At 28.3% G+C, this 17,803-nt stretch overlaps 1 protein-coding gene across 3 annotated transcripts; it reads left to right on the top strand.

Annotated features, from left to right (window-relative positions):
* Positions 1-2,709: 2,709 nt before the first annotated feature.
* Positions 2,710-17,307, top strand: LOC114121875 (KH domain-containing protein akap-1-like). 3 transcript variants are annotated; one of them, XM_050199917.1, is made up of 9 exons: positions 2,710-2,970; positions 6,055-6,135; positions 13,060-13,988; positions 14,077-14,311; positions 14,378-14,511; positions 14,572-14,761; positions 14,821-15,030; positions 15,092-15,225; positions 15,297-17,307. In XM_050199917.1, exons 3-9 carry the CDS (start codon positions 13,095-13,097, stop codon positions 15,414-15,416), a joined length of 1,917 nt encoding a protein of 638 aa, XP_050055874.1. In that variant the 5' UTR covers positions 2,710-2,970; positions 6,055-6,135; positions 13,060-13,094; the 3' UTR covers positions 15,417-17,307. The 3 variants fall into 3 exon arrangements, with proteins under 3 accessions (XP_050055874.1, XP_050055873.1, XP_027840166.2); XM_050199916.1 differs by lacking the exon at positions 6,055-6,135; XM_027984365.2 differs by lacking the exons at positions 2,710-2,970; positions 6,055-6,135 and adding an exon at positions 8,643-9,107.
* The last annotated feature ends 496 nt before the right edge of the window (positions 17,308-17,803 follow it).

The following is a 17,803-nucleotide window of genomic DNA, read 5'->3' as shown; positions in this document are numbered from 1 at the left end:
GAATACCTATTCTTTTTATAAGTATCATGGTTATTGACCAGTGGTGAAGCGTTATACAGGAGATAATATGACTAATATAAGTCATTTTATTTTGGTGCTTATTTTTGTTTTATTTCATTGGTATCTATAATTTTTATGTAAAATATATAATAATATTACATTTTTAAGTGTATATCAAAATACTGCCATATTTTTTAAATAATCGAGTCTTAAAACCAAGTTATAAAAAAAAATTTTTATTTAACTCAAATGCGCCCCTTATATTACTGCGCCCATGTCGCCAACCTCTAGTTACGGCACTGAATATATATATAAACATATAAATTTGTCAAAATTATTTTTTTAAAGTTTTCTTAGAATTAATTTAGTTGCAGGCCGCGCGCGAATCGGCAGTGTCTGAATTAGTCAGCGAGGCGAGTGAATTCAGTAAACATCCAAATATACAGTTTACAAATAATTGTGAAAAAATGTAGTCGAAAATTCGAAATACTGATTTTTTTCATTCTGTTAGACGTGGAAATATTGGAAAAATTTAAGCTATTTATATGAAACATAATATATCACAGTTCAGATTTTGTTTTACTATATTTTTATGTAAAAAATATTAATAATATAATATCGTTATTAATTTTCGTTATCTAATATGTTATTGTAATTTATAATTGGTTTAAAATTAACAGTTTGTTCATTTTGGTGTTGTATTACTTAATATATTGTTTAAACAATAAATAATAATATTGTAAATTGTAATAACAATTTTTTTCAACGTCTTCCTTATTTAAAGACTCTCTATTTCGACTTATTCAATTTTAAACATTTCAGAAATTCTTCCCTTTTAGTCCTCATATTAATTTGGTTAAAATGATACATAGGTACATAATTGTTTCAATTAGATATTAAAAATTATGATGTATAAGTATAAACGATATTTTCTGCGTATAATTAAACCAGTTACCGACGAAATAAATTTGTTAGAATTTTACAATAGCTTACAGCCTATAGTCTTAGTCAAATTATTATTATTAGGTATTTATTATTTTGAGAGCATCTAATTCAATTCTAATAATTGTTTAGAGTAGGTTCCACCAATGTTTGGCATCCATTTCCTGGTCGATATAGACGATCTTATTATACTTTTGGATTCTGTCCAAAAAAACTAAGAATCGCAAACATATATAATTTAATAATACAATATTACAATACATAATATACATTTCTCGATATGTATAAACTTATAATAATCTAAAAACTACGTCGTAATTATATCCGAATAAAAAGGTGCCATTAATATTTACAATAACTGATAACCGTCTTCCAATAATGTGCGTGAGACTAGCTCACCTTGCGTGTAATCAGCTAATCGAGGTCAGGGAATTAATTGATCTTTGAGAGAAGGTCCATACATATAGGTAGCCACAAATTAATTGTAGAATAGTAAATTATGTTATAGTTTACATATTATGTTCTATAATGCAGGTCATGAATTGCGATGAATGATGATGTTCAAAATAATTTGTCGACGAATTTTTGGAGACCCATTCCTTGACTAAAATATACGACCTTACGGCAATACGACGATTGGTTTGAATTCTGTTTCTCGCTAGCGAATAAATTATACCTACTGATGTTTTTAAAATTAATATATACATTATCAGAAAAACTAAACCAAGGATACTCAAGAATAAAAATCCTATATTATTTTTATTAAATCATAGCTCAATTCTATAGATAATATTTTTTTACTGCTAATTGCTATTGTTATATTGTAATAATAAAACGTCTTGGTTTATGCTTGAATCGGGTGGCTGTATTGTGGTCAACAGTTCTCACCCATTGTTTTTTGAACGAAAAAAAGGTCTATGCATGCATACTTAGTACCTATGGGTTATCGCTTTCTAAACAAAAATTACAAATTACAAATTTTCTAAAATAAATTCATATGTTACATAATAATACCAGAATATACCCTATACTTACCAACATGAATACTTAATAATAATTAAAAAAACTTCTATAATAATCTAAGGTAAACCAAAAGAAATTTTCACTTCAAAATTAGCGAAAAAATATTCAAACCTAAACCAAAACCAACTAATTAACCAATTCATCTTAAAAGACCATAAAGACCATACAGCTTTTAAACAAAATATGTATTTCTTTTATTATCCAATATTGAATAGGTATATAATTATTTATAATTTATCACTAGAACGACATCTTCCAATGATACATCATACATATTTTAATAACATTAAGTATGTTGACACAATAGTTTAAATAAATAATAATAATTAATATTGTTGTTGATATATATTATACACACAACTCGTATAATGTAATCACTAGTCAAATGATAGTGACAAGTGCCGCACTTATACGTATATCTAATTGTAATTAGATCATATTATGTTATTAACATAATAGTATAACTAACACTACGTTTTCACTGTCCGGATATTTAAATATGATATCATACATTTTAACAATCTAATATTATGATTCTATGAATGAAACGTTTAAAATGGTCGTCGGGCGGGAAGTTTGGCGGGTTCGTGTCCGTCCAATTGGTAACACTACCATAGCCGGCCGGCGACGTAGTTTCTACGAGCCGCGCTTAAGTGCTTAACAGTAATTTACCGGCCGGTAAATTATCGCATGACTTTTGGCAACACTTGTTACGGTCGGCCGAATGATTGAAACGCGCACAAGTGAACTGTGCACAAAACATGTCCGTCTGTCAGTGAAACACGCTTTTTGCGGTGCGTGTGTGTGTATTATATATTTGTACGTTTATTGTTTATTTGTTTGACCAACGCACATGAGAGCGTCTTCCTGCTGCTGTTAACGCAATTTCTGCTATACCATCGTCGTGTGGATGCGCCTGACGCAATAAACGCGGCAAAGATAGTCGGCGAACTTCAACCGACACCGACAAGCCAATCGCACGAAACGTGACGAACTAATCTTCAGGTTAGTAGTACGAGCGATGAAGTGTCGCGACTGAGTGGAGTGATTGATACTCTATACGATCATATTATTGTACGTATATGGTATTGTTATTATTATATGTACGTTGGGGAACGGGGACTTGACCGACGCGTCTTGGTGACGACGAGGAGATGATGGCGAAAAGAACATGGAATATTACACGACCCGGCGTTTCGGATTTGTGGGTCGTCCGGCAGCCGGTGCCGGCCTATGCGTTCATAGCCATTTTGGCCGGCAATAAACGTAGTCCCTGAAAATCCAATACCCTAACTGTTTACTACTGACAGTTTGTGATGGTCTTCATACAGTTAATCGATTCGTAATACTTTCGTTTTCTTTTTACAGTTTTTCAGACCCTCATCAGTTATTGTCTAATTTGAGTACTTCTGAAATAAAATACGTATGTATGAGTATCGTGTTCACCCATCGGCAATATCACATTAATCTTCAAATGAATAATACTTGATTGTATACTGGGTGCGATCACTCTATAGTTTCTGACAAACAATAGCAAGTCTGCTGTTTAAGTGTGTTGTCTTTCTTCTTATAGGATTATTGATTCCTTCCTCGGCGATCTCTATAATTCACCTCATTTTCAAATATAAAAAAGTATAAATATATATATCATGTATATTAACAATAAATAATATGTAATTTCTGTTGTGATTTTTCTTTGTGTACACTATATATAAAATATTTCATATTATCCAATTTTAAGCTATTAGTCTGTTACAGTGATTACTGATTTGTGATTCCTTAAAAAATTATATTTTTATACAAATCTGCTATATTTTATCATTAGGTGACTTTTAAGCTAGTACTAATTCTGCAATTCTATTAAATATATTTATATTTAAAATTTTGTACATAAAAAAGTAATTAAGTTACCTAAATAACATTCAATTTTGAAGATGATACATTATAATTCTAAACCTAACCTATTATTTCTAAGTATCTATCCGAATATAATATACTAATATGAATTATGTTATAATTTCACAAATATAACATTATATCTAGTGTTTTGGAAATTAATTAACCCACTGCTATTCACAAGTTATATCTTACAAGTCAACAATCCACAGGTAATGTAATAACCTACACATATTTATTATTTATGTGTAGCTTATATTTAACCAAGGTTTGTATGATAAATATTATTTTCATCAGATGTTTTATAAGTACCACATTGGAGAATAATAATCAATTTTCTTTAAAAACTAAATTAAAAAAAATATAAATATTATGTTATAATTATTTTTATTTGTAAATTATGTGTTTAATCTTATCTTAAATCATCTCAATATAAAATTATTCTGATTAGAGAAGGTATGTAACTAAGTTTCTAAAGATAATTCATGTTTCATAGGTATGAAATATATTACACTAATTTTCGTAAAGAAATTGTATTATCTCGTCAAAATGGGCACAAAGGTTTTTCGTTTTATTATTATCAACTACAGTAGAAAAATAATTGATAATATTTCATATAATTTAAATTATGCTTAGGTATATCCAACATTACATATTTTTAACATATTATGTATTAAATTATCGAAAATTTAACAAATCATAAAGCAAAATATTGGTCAATACTTAAAATAAAAAATAATGTCCATAAATATATCTAACATAAAGTAGGTAGTCTTAACATTTTTGTTTGTAGAAAATACATTTTTAATTATTACCTAGTAATCAAAGTTTCTATGATAATTTTTTTTAATTCCAACAATACAACAGAAATTTTTATTTAAGTATATTCCATTTTGTCATAGTAGTTTTTTTAATTTCAGTAACTTGCCAATTAAGAAACCTTTAGATGAATCTTGTCTTAAGTTTTCAAGTCTATCAATATTGTTAAAAATTTAATATAATTTTACAGTTATTTGTTTTTGAATCACAAAAAAATATTGGTGGTGTGTAAATACTCCGGATTTAACTTACATTTTTTTATAATTTAGTTTTCCCAATTATGATAAAAAGTTCCTAAAATTTTTTTTTTTTTCCCTATAAGTTTCTACAAGGTTTAATTTATTATCAGAAATCACTTTCGAAGTTAAAGATTTAAGCACACAAAAAAAACATAAATTTTTGTAAAATTAATTCATTGCTTTATTTAGAATCTAAAAAAAGGTTGGCTTGTTATGTTAGTAAATACAAATAAACTAATTATAGTTTGTTGTGTTTACAATATACAGATGTTTCATAGCATTAATATAATGTTACCTTTATTCTACCTATTTTTAATATTTATTCTATTAAGAATGCTTTAAATGAAGGTATAATTCTTATCGAAGATATTGTATTTTAGTTCTTATTTATTTTGACTGATTTGTCATTTTTATATCCCAAATATATGATATAAGTTAAGAAAAATTGAGGGGTGTGCATAATATATTAAGGTTTGACCTAACCAGGTGTTTTAACAGGTGTTTCTGTAAAAATACTTACTAGTACCTGTATTTCATATATTATATCTCAACGTGATTTCTTTTTACTAATGCTTTTGGTGATCGTATCCAGTTTTTATATTATTTTATTATAAGGGTTTCATATTCCATGTTGTGTGGTCCTTTGAATGTATATTACGCTAAGGATGCATTTTTTTTTATTTCTAATTATAAATCGCGCAGAAGTCTGGTCTCTCTACTGATAATTAACTTATAAAGATATATATTAAATCAAATTCAAATAAACCATTTGGCGGTGAGTTTCAAGTAAAAAATTTAAAACATACAAAATTGAAAATACGAAATTATTACCATGATTATATACAAATAATGTGATTTACGCATACTATACAAATCTATTAAATATTTGACATTTTTATATTTACGTATTTATGTAAAACATTACGGTGTATATATTCGTCCCATATATATCTAAGTTATTCTTGGTTATTTTAATGAAAATATTAAAAACATACATGTACTATTGAGTTTTATAAAAATTAATTTAATTACATTGACGCTAAAATATATATTAATATTACGTCCCTACTATCATATTTATAAATTAAACCATACAGCTTCAGTTATCTATTTTTAATTCTTGAATTTTTGTTAGGTACTCCTATCTAAAAGGCAGAACCGAGTGGTTGACAATTTACACCATCCTTAACTAAGCGTTTAAAATTTCAACTCTACAGTAAGTAGATGGTGGTTTTTATTGATTTGATGAATAACACATGTTTGATTGATGGTTGTTTATTTATGCATGAGCACTTCAATATTATTTTATTAAAATTCTAAATTACAAATACAATTGTAGCTGATATTTTACTTGGTCGTATTGTTGCTTAAATCGTATTATTTATAAGCTATAGTTCTTTGTTTTGAGTTAAAATTATAATTTTAATTTTCATATTAACGATGTGTTATTGTTTGTACCTCTAGAAAAATATTATTATGCACGTTTTTTTTATTTGTTTAATCATAATATTATATTCGAACAAGCTTGTACTACAAAATTGTGTGCATTATATTTATTTCCGTTTTGTTTTGGTATATTATTTGTTTATTGAAACATACGATTTTTTTTTAAAAAAAAAAAACATTTTTTCTTTTAATTTCAATTTAGGTATAAAATAAATAAATTATCTTAACTTATTTATTATTTTTATTGAACTTAGATTAAAGTGCAATAAAAAAAATACTGCTCTAAATACTAGATTATTATATCTATAGATTTTTCGAAGGTCAAAATGAATTATTAATTTCGATGGCTCAAAAAGGTTTGAGATACCTATAGGTTTGAAAAAATAAGTTTATATGATTTATATGCATATACGATAAAACCATAATACGAGTCGTAATACAAGTTTTTACTAAAAATGTTTTAAATAAGTATGATGCCTATTAATTAACGAATAGTATCACGTTATAAAAATTAACTGTATAAAATTAACACTTAATTAATATTCAAATTATAATTATTATTAGATCTATAATTTAAACTATTATTACAAACGTTCTTGATAATTTATGGTACCACCTTTTTTCGAATCGACGTTAAATATTATCTAATCTCGCCTTTCCCGATTATAGTGCGTATACAATGTATAGTATATACATACACGTTATTCCGTTAAAAAAATATATGCACTTCAATAATGTATTGCATATATTTTGTATATTAAGTTATTAGGTACATATAGAAGATTAAAACAAAGTTAAAGGTTATTATTTATAATTATAAGTTATAACATACATTTAAAACTATTAGGTAGTTTACATATAAAGAAAAAATGTATTTAATAATCTTAAACTTTGTTTTAATCTTCTTTATGTACCTGACAATTTACATAACTCCTGATATTATCATTAATTGTACATCTTAAATTTTAATATTCACTTATAATTTGGTCGTCTTGGAGATATTTAAAATATTTATAATTTATCCCAAGCAATACCCAATATTTCGGCAACTTGTACTTTGTTATATTTCATTTTTGTGTAATCGAATATTTGAATAATTTAATATTTAAGACTGGTTATTGACTGTGTATTAGTATAATTTAAAAGAAGAAACTCAAAAATTATTTCATTGCCATTTTTCCATTTGATGTTTTATTTTGTATTATCACATTTTTAAATTTCATTTTAAATCTGTCCAACTCTTATAAAATGTTGAAGTAAAAGCATCGAGCAGATGTTTGAACAATGTAGATACAAGCAGCTGAAACGTGTAAGATCGCCCTTATTTCCTTTGTACATTGTTATGGTATAGGTCCTGTTACAACAATGTACAAAGTCGTCCTATAATGTAGAATGTCCTTTAAACTGAAAATAAACAGTTATCTATGATTATTTATTAAAATATAATATATCAAATTACAATTGTGTTAAAAGATCTTTGAAATACCTTGAACTATGAATTAAATAGTTAAAGTATTTATTAATCCTAGTTAAAAATCACATAATGTGTGTCAATAATTTAGAATGTTATTTCACCACTATTAAAAAAGAAAAAAATGAAACGCACATCTCGTCGTCTTTGTCTACTAAGACGTTATTTTGGCTATTACATAAGCGACTCAGTGGTTGTCTACTACGACATTAATAACAACGATATTAAATTTTTATGAAGGTTTAACTACTTCGATTTGAAATCCGCATATCATGAGAACGCGTTGCGTGAAAACTTCGAAATTCGCGTTAGAATTTGCATACAGCATACTTAAAAAACGCTGCTCAAATCATAACTCGTTTTTTTTTTTATCCAACAGCTGTAGTAGTGGGGGAGTCCTGGTGTAACCGATATCCGTATAATAATACCGTCGTTTGTATACGACGGTAGCAAAAATGTGAGAAAGAAAGAACTATCGTACGTGAACTAAACGCCGGGCGGTATACGCACAAGAAAACGCGGTGTGCCCTATCCACCGCCACGTGGTCGTGTAGCGCGACACATTCAATTCAGCCTCGAACGTCGGGCAACACTGCGCTGACGGCCGGCCGGCTCATCCCCACCCCACCCATCTCCCCATCCGTCCGAAGCCGGTACGGCGACGTTGTTCCCCTCGACCCCGCGTATCGTTCACCGTCCTTTTACCTTCCCGGCGTCTGCTTTCTCCTCTACGACCCGCCACCGTATCGTTCATTTCCCTTCAACTCGCTTAGCAAAAGTACTTACGCGCACGCGCATTCGTGAGCACCGCTACCTACCACCACGTTGCTCGGAATCTGTCCGTCGCCGCAATATTGCGCCGTGGTTTTCATAATTTCGTGTGTAGTGCGGACCCGAGACGACTGCCGACCGCATTACTCTTGCTGCTGCTTCTTCTTCGTGTGTTCGTAACTCCGTGTTCGGTTTTTTTCTTCGCTTACTATCTCATATAATAGGTATCTTCCTAACTCGAGTCACCGGGCAGTGGTTTTTTTTTAAAAAAAATTTAATTATTTAATTTATTATTTCTATTCGTTTCGTCCAGAAACGAAACCTCCGTCGTGCGAGGATTTTTCGCGACACGCATTTCATGCGTCTTATGCCTATCGTGGTGGTGTTTCCCCCCCAAAAATAACACAATTAATTTAGAAGTATTTATATCGTCACATATTTTAATTTGTATTTGACGCGGTTTCAATATTATTATGGCACGAGGAGACAACGTTGACAAGGTTGGTTACCGATTTTTATAAATAGATAATCGTATTGTTGTTAAGTTAATATTATTGTTATTAATAGTAGTAGTAGTAGTAGTAGTAATTGTAGTAATAGTAGTAATAGTAGTACTAAATATATAGTTTCCTAGTATTTACTATAGTATAGTTCGTACGAGTGACGTTTGTAGCGCGCTCGTGGTTTCGGCATGCGACGGCGCGAGTATGCTCCTTCACAACGTGGTTTCTATTGTTGCCTTCGCATGTCCATGTGTTCGGGACGGCCTCTTATGAAAGTAATATACTTTTATTTAGTCAACGTCTGCGATTTGCTTTCCCATTGCGGTTTTCCCTCAACACTGAAAAATCATATGATCACTCCCTCGTCCGATATCACGAGAGATGAACATTCACACACGTGTGTGTGGGTGGGTGATTGCCTTTATCGTCATCGCCGCTGATGATTTTCGCCGTGGCAGTGTCCGTAGACGCCCGCGGATCGCGTGTGCGTCGCGCGAGGTCGCCTGATTCGGTAACGTGTCGGTACAAACGTACATAACCTAACAATATAATATCGTGTCGGCCACTGCATGTACTCATGTCTGTGGCGGTACTACGTCACCTACTATGATATTTACCTGTTAACACCACGTTATGATCATAATATAAATATTTTATTCACCTTTACGACCCGGACTTATAATTTTCCGTACAGAAAATTTCACTCCTTCCAATTCTAAATGAGCAAGTTCGATTTTAGTCGTTTAGCTTGCGTACGTGGATTGTCGTCGCGATAAGACCGCGGACGTTATTATTATTATAACAGACCGGTTGGCGTGCGGTAAAAACCTGACCCAGACGGTCATGCGGTGTGTGCGATTTACAGTTTTTACCTGTTGCCAGGACGTGATTAAGTGCAGTTCACCTGGGGGTTTTTGTTATGGAAATTGTTATTTATGTATTATATACACTAAAATATGATTTTACGCTGGTAGTCAGTCGGTCATTTACCTGTTCTATCGGGTTTTATTATTTCTAATTAATTTGGTTTTTTTTTTTATTTATTTCTAGTTCTGGACAACTCTTTTAATAATTATTTATTTATGTTCCCGTGTCAGAATGCACTTAATTAACTATCGAGTGATTATTATATACTCTTGTAACCACCGCGTCTTATATAATCACAACGAGAAATGTCCGCATAAATCGTCGCCGCCAGGACTATATTTCAAAACCCAATCGTCTATTATTGCTCTAATTACCTTTCTATTTTATTATTATTTACCGTATAATATATGTGGAGGCGCTTTGAGAAAGTATAATAGTGAATACTTCTATCGATCATATAGTTTTAATTCTTAGGAATGTTAATTACAACCTAGGCAACAAAGTATTTGTAATTTGTGTATTTAAATATTGCACAATTGCAACAATAAATTTAAGAATGTTAACCTGTGATTAAGCTATTTGTTCAGTTTTTCCTTTCGTATATTATGTTCAATATAATCTATGTATTGACAAATTTACTATGTTTAGAAAAAATCAGAATATATTATTGAAATTATATACATAGATTTTTTTTTTAATCCGCAATGAAATAGATGACCCGGTCGTTTTAGTATCAAACCTTGAATGTCAATTAAATTTAACACTGTTAAAATCATAATTGCTGTCATTTTCATAAAAAAAGAAAAAAGTTAATAATATCATGATAGAAGAGACAAAGATTTTATATAATGTATTTAAAGTAAAGTGCGCTTATTGATGTTTTTTTGTAATCGGTTTTAACTTGACATAATATTTTGGATTATACTTTTACAGTACTCATTATCTTGTGTCCATTTAATTATAGTATTATAGTATGATTATCGAAGTCATGCGTATTATTTATATAATTATTTAGCCATGAAAAGCGTTGTTTTCGTTATGTGTGTTCAATTTTTTCAAAATAATTTGAATTTTACAGCTTTACGAATAACAGTTACAGTAACAATCGAACGATCTCCCTATAAATCACGCCATTATATTCTCGTTTCGTAGGTAGGATAAAGAATGTATTATTAGGTATTTAGGCAATTCGCTGATCTCAATATAGTTGTTTAAATTGTAGACTATCTAATTAAAAGTATTATCTATGTTGGTATGATAACTAATAAGGTTAATATAACTACATTCTCATATTGAAGTTTTTTTTTACATGTATGATTCTTGATATTCACTATTATTTAAAGTGTTTATAATGTAAGTTTCTAATATGTTAACTCAGTAAATTTATTAGGTATTACGAAGGTTGACATTAATTGTTATTTGTTTTTATTAAGAAAAAATAAATAAAAATTTATTTTGTGACTGTATTAAATTCTTTTGGAACTTGTTAGTTAATTTTAATTTTTGCTTTTCGCCATTTTACTACACATAATAGCAAATCAGTCCTATAAACAATTATTAGTTAATTAAGCGTCCTACTGTAAAAAAAATATTTTGATTCTTTACATTTCACACGAGTCGGAAGTGTAATATTTTTACGTATTTTTATAAGTACTGATTTTTCGTTCATGACCCATACTTATATTGAAACATATTTTAGATAAGTTTATTGGCTGAGCATGGCATGGCAACTAGCTAAACCTGTTTTTTGTACAATTCAATACGTCATAGGTTCATGGAAAAACAGGTATGTGGTCTGATTTCTTCTCAGACACAGCCACCGGCAATCATTCTATCCAGTAGATTCTATTCTGTACGCTCACCGGCAACGCCTAAACAATATACTTCATGACACGTGTAGTGCAAAATTAACTACTAAAAGAAATGATCTTGATAAATTTTGTTTAGTAATTTAGAGTACTGTAATATACTTTTGTCGATATTTACTCTACTCGATATCCATTTTTACACATTTTTTATTATTGCATCTTAAGTTTAAAAAAAAATATATTTTAATTTTAAAAAAGTTAGAATTAAAAATGTGGAAAAGTCGATTTCTAGTAGGTAAACTTCACGGCGAATTAAAATTGATTTTTAGACGTTTAACTAAATCTTAAGGTATAAGTTGAAAATAAAAAGATTGAGTTCCTATATTGCACAGGCTAAATAATGAAAGAAATTCATCGTTTTAAAATTTTTCCTAAGGCTTAAAAATGTAATACAAAATTCCTTAAAATATACAAAATTCTGTCAACAGCTTACTATAAAATATCATTATTTCGATTGTTGATGGTTTTTGAACAATATTGTTCCTAAAATAATTTCGTTTACCATGTGTCAAATGTCACTTATGTAATATATATATATATATCTCGCTGTACTTACTTTAGCATTTAAAATTGTATAAACGTATCTTTAACCATCTGTGTCTGCTGTCACATAGACTAGTTTGTTATATGTTTCATTGAATATAAAAACAAATAAAGATGTAAATTTGTAATATTCTGCATGGTGTAAATCTATTAACATCTGTTGCTTAACACATGACAACAACTACTGTAAGTTAGCATGGTTTTTTTGTTTTACATTGATTTTATCGGTAAATACGATTATTTCGACCAACAATTCAAATTTTGTACATACTTTCCAAAATATTAATTGTAATATTGATGTTTAAAATAACAATTTTTTTTAATGGTCCTATACCTAAAATAGAAATAATATTCATTGATTATTATTATTTCTTTGATTGAATTTATTAAATTATCAATATTAGAACCATTGTCAATTATAGTTAATTAATTTAAATTGTTTATTAGGTAATAAATAAAACAATTTTTTTTATTTGTATATCATTATTATTTAAACTAACTACAAAAATTAAATCCAACTTCATAAATGTATCTTAATAGATACCTACTATCTATACAGTATATGAAGTAAATTTAATAAAAACCTAAATCATATGTATTTATATTTTATACTATTATAAATTAAATAATCTATGAAAAATAATTTTAAATGTATATTTTTTATTTTATAGGTTTTACACTCGTATCAAAGTGGATATCATACGATATGTTCAAGGTGAGGACTGTATCGCTGGGGAGAATTTTAACGTTTTCGACAGCCGTCTTATACCTCGGTTATCTTTGGTACAAGCGCAAGAGAACTTTGTCACATCGCCAGAGTGACAAGAAGAGACCTCGTTCTGAACTTTCAGAACTAACTAAAATTGATGATCAAGAATTGTTTCAGGCTTTAGAAAAAGCTTCTCGTACATTAGAAGTATCACAAGTTGTGGAAGAAGAACAGATTGAGAGTTCTGTTATTCATAAAGATATCATGGAACCTACTGTTGGTCAGATAGAAGTAAATAAAAAAGAATCATTTACAGATAACCAAGAAGTACATGAAATGGTTGCTAAAGTTATTACAATGGGTAGTGAACAGCAAGTATGTTTAGAATCTGAAATCATCTCAATAGATTCTTTAACTGAAGATTTATCTAATTTGAAATTAAGTAAAGAAATTGAAAATGAAAAAGAAAATGAAATAGTTATTAATACTGATGATTCTAAAAATATTCATCAAATAGAAAATAACGAGAAAGTAGAAATAGAAGAATACTCTAAAGATAAAGCTTGTTGGACAACAATGGCAGAAAAAGAAGATCACTGTGAATGTCCTAAAGCCATTCCTGTTAAAAAAGTTAAAAAAGATGAAGAACCTATGATATTTGAAGGAATTAAATTTAAAGGAAAAAAGAGAAAAGGTAGAAAAAAGAATCAACCTAAAGATATTATCAAGCTTCCCTCCGAATCAAACAATAAAAATAAAACTAATAGCATTGTAAAATCTGTAAAAAAAAACCAAATTGTAGAAGAAGATTGTGATTCAGCGCATAGTATAGACCACAGTATTGACACTAATGATGCACCAAATACAATTTATTCAGATATTAGAAGTGTTGTGAGTTTTATTTTTTAATCTATACACTTAAGTTAAATTTTTTTTCTCATTCCTAATAGTTTTGATTTTTTTTTTTTTTTTTAAACAGGGTTCTCAAGACAGTGGAAAAGGTGGTAGTTCTTTCTCTGGAGAACTCCGTACAGTATCAGATTCTGATGAGCAAACTAATTATGACTTTTTAGTTCCAATTGAACTAGTGGGACCAATTATTGGTAAAAAAGGAGCATTTGTTAAATATATCAAAGAAAAAAGTAATGTAAGGCTTTTTGTCGAAAACAAGACTGAAAGTCCAGAAGATAAATATAAAATGTGCACATTAGTTGGTGAGTATTATTAGTAAAATTGGTTTGTATATTTAGTATACTAATATATTTCTTAATTGACAATAGGATCTGAAATAAATATTAACAAAGCACTCAAGTTAATTAGAACAAAGTTTCCTGAAAGAGCTTATCCAGAGTTTACTTTAGAATGCATTTCTTCAATGTTAGATGGTTCACCCGTTATTTCTCAACTTTTTAAGGTAAATTTTTATTAAATAAATTATTTTTGTATTCTTAGTTATATTTTTTATTATGTTTAGTCGGAATTAATTGAAGGTGTTAATAACCATGTTATTGTCACCGACCTAGTAGCTACCGATCATTTTTTTGTACATAATGCATCCAGTCCAGATTATGCAATGCTTTCTGCTTTGAACTTGGCCATGAACGATACATTTGGAAACAGCAAAGAAGATATTCCAGAAGTTGATTTACGCACTGTTACTCATGGTATTTCTTTACCAATCATTAAAAATTGAACATCTTAACACTAATATATTTAATTTTAGGTTCTGTAGTGGCCACTTTTAGTGAAGATAATTGGTACCGTGCACAAGTGATTGATGTAGATGAAAAGAAATATGAATCTGCAAATGTATTTTTTTTGGATTATGGCGGTTGCAAAAAAATTGAACAATGTGATATGAGGCCAATGCATGACTCATTAATAGCATTAAGCTTCCAAGCTATTGAATGTAGTTTAGCGAATATTGCTCCAAGTAAATTAACTTATATTCTCTGACATATTTTCATAATAATTATTTATTTATTTGTGTTTAGTTTATGGTGAGTGGTGTGACGAATCCCTAAAAATGTTTGAATCACTGACTACTGGCAAAATGTTATTTGCTCAAGTAGTTTACAAGTCTGATAGTGTACAATATGTTAATTTATTAGCTTATGATGGCTTTGTGGTAAGTATTTTATTTTTTTATTTTAAAAATATCTTTGTATTTATACTTGCAATTGTATTTTTCTTATCTAGACCATTTCTATCAACGATGAACTGATTAAGTATGGATTTGCCGTCTATGCTCCTCCAAGTGGTATTTTTCGAAATGATATAACATCCGAACTTAACGAACCAACATACGCACCTGCATAGGTTACTTTCTCATTTGTTTTTAAAGTTGCTTTTGTATTTTCCTGACTGTTATTGCGTTTATTTTATTACTATTTTTTTCCATTCATGACTTAATAATTTTTATTCAATATCAAATCTTTCATTGAAAACCTGCTTTGAGGTATATTATAATTTTTTTTTTTTAAGTATTGCACTCATTTTTCTACACAAATTGGTATTTTTTTTTTTATTATTATTTATGAAAAAAATTAAAACTAAAACATTTGATTTATTATTTATTATGAAACAAATTTTCTTTAGACTATAGTAATAATTAATTTAATTAACAATTAATTCATTCTTTAGTACAAATACCAAACTTTTAAAACTAATATTTGCAAATTTTTTTGATATAGTTGAAATTACAATATATTTTTATTAAAATACCATTTGTTATAATATTAAGTACTTCAATTTATTTGTGTATAAAATTTAAAAAAAAAATATGTAATTGTGTCACAGAAATAGTTGGACATTTTTTTCTGTCAAACAAAATGTATATATTGTTTGCATTTGAGTAAATTTTTTTTAGGTATAGACCAAATAAATGATGTTAAATTATATTTTTTTTCTCATCTTCGTCGACTGTATTACAATAGAAATAAGGTTTTTTTTGAAAATGGTTTTACTTTTTTCATTGAATACATATGTTATATATTTTAGATAAAATTATTTTAATTAACGTTATCTTTCCACGGGATAAAATAAATCACATCAATTTTATTAGAAGTATTATCAATTAATTAGAATATAAGAAACTTATTAAATGTTTCAATTTAAAAGTGAGAATTTATTAAAAAAATATGATAAATTTGTAAATTTTAACTAGATGTACCTACTAAAAGTTCATATCTTTTATTCTATGAATGAAATTTCAAAGTATATTATTTATAATAAAATTAATTCATTATTGATACGAATAAGTTAAGATAATTATAAGGGAAGCAATTTTTGTTATCAAGTGTTTTCATTTATAAAAATTAACAAGTCAAGTTATATATTTTGTTTTGTTTTTATAATTTTTTCCCTCTTCAAATTTCAAATCAATGGTCATATATTATCAATGTGATGCTTAATCACAGAATAGATTAAAGTTAATCTATTCTGTGGCTTAATAGCCAAACGTTTCAAAATCATAATATAGCTTATTATGTATTGGTAATTCCTTATTACAAACTATCTATTTGCATATTTTGACTTAACTCAAAAATCTTGTATATATTATACGATATTATTAATAACAAGTTATGTGCAGACCTCATGCAGCTTCGTAATGTATTAATAATTTCAATTTTAAGTTTTCTGTTGATTTATTATATTTTTAAAATATGTTTTTTTTAAATTTATGATATTTAGGAAATTAATTACTCATATATTTTTTAGCAGATATAAATGCATATTTTTATATTACATATAAAACCTAAACTTTAAATTAAATGTGATTGTAATATTGTTTTATAATATCCCTTCTAATCACCCTGGGTTTGTGAAACACAAATGTAAAATTTATAATCTATTACATGTAAGCGTGTTACTTATAATTGTAACTTTATTTTTTCAAGAATTGTTTTCCTTACAATCTATTAGCTAATTGATTGTTTTTATATACTGTTTATCTGCAAAATATATTTTGTACTTTAATAATTTATGTTGTGCAGGGTTTGGAATATTAATTTAAAAGATTAATGCGCTGCATTCACATTCGCTAAAAAATGAATTTATTCCAAAATGTACAAGTATATGGTTCATAATGTATAGTACTTAGTAGGTAGGTGTCAAGTGTACAAAAACTTACTATTACAGAGGTAGCGATAATGAATTTCCCCTCTTCCTGTTGTATATTTATTACAATTAAATTATCTTTGTACTGTAATATGTACCTAGAACACAAAATTTTCCCGTTTTTCAACATACAATTTACTCCTGATCCTCTTCGAAGTAAGTTAATCCGATTTAGTGTTATTATTGATCATAAGTGTCCTGCACAGCTTATGCTGACTAAATAACTACGAGCGACATCTGTGCAGGTGGGAAAGGCATGTGAGACCGCACGATGCGTTAATTTTTTTAGAATTTTAGTGGCGGTATTGTTAATAAATAAAAATTTATGAATTTTATAAAGGCTGCGAAAAACCTATCGCCAGCACTGAACGTCATTGTTGACGGAATATTTATAAATAATTGGTAGGTATGGGTAGATTATAAGATTAAGGTGCTATCGTCAATGGTCTAAGACCTAAGTCATTCTTATGCGTCCCAGAAGGCCAGAAACCAATTTTAAAAACGCCATAACAAACTTACCTGATAATAATTATGATAGTTATTGTAATATCAGATTAGATAGTGTAAGTGCTAGTGATGAAAGGCCG

The sequence above is a fragment of the Aphis gossypii genome, chromosome 2 (genome assembly GCF_020184175.1).
Source record: "Aphis gossypii isolate Hap1 chromosome 2, ASM2018417v2, whole genome shotgun sequence".
Taxonomy (NCBI): Eukaryota; Metazoa; Arthropoda; class Insecta; order Hemiptera; family Aphididae; genus Aphis; species Aphis gossypii.
The sequence above is the reverse complement of the archived record's forward strand: the minus strand, read 5'-3'. Positions and strand labels throughout refer to the sequence as shown.

Excerpts from the sequence above, each read along its gene's own strand:
- LOC114121875 (XM_050199916.1), top strand. The coding sequence starts at position 13,095 with ATGTTCAAGGTGAGGACTGTATCGCTGGGGAGAATTTTAACGTTTTCG. Across the intron at positions 14,512-14,571 it reads TTATTTCTCAACTTTTTAAG|TCGGAATTAATTGAAGGTGT; the intron begins GTAAATTTTTAT and ends TATTATGTTTAG. Across the intron at positions 14,762-14,820 it reads TTTACGCACTGTTACTCATG|GTTCTGTAGTGGCCACTTTT; the intron begins GTATTTCTTTAC and ends ATTTAATTTTAG.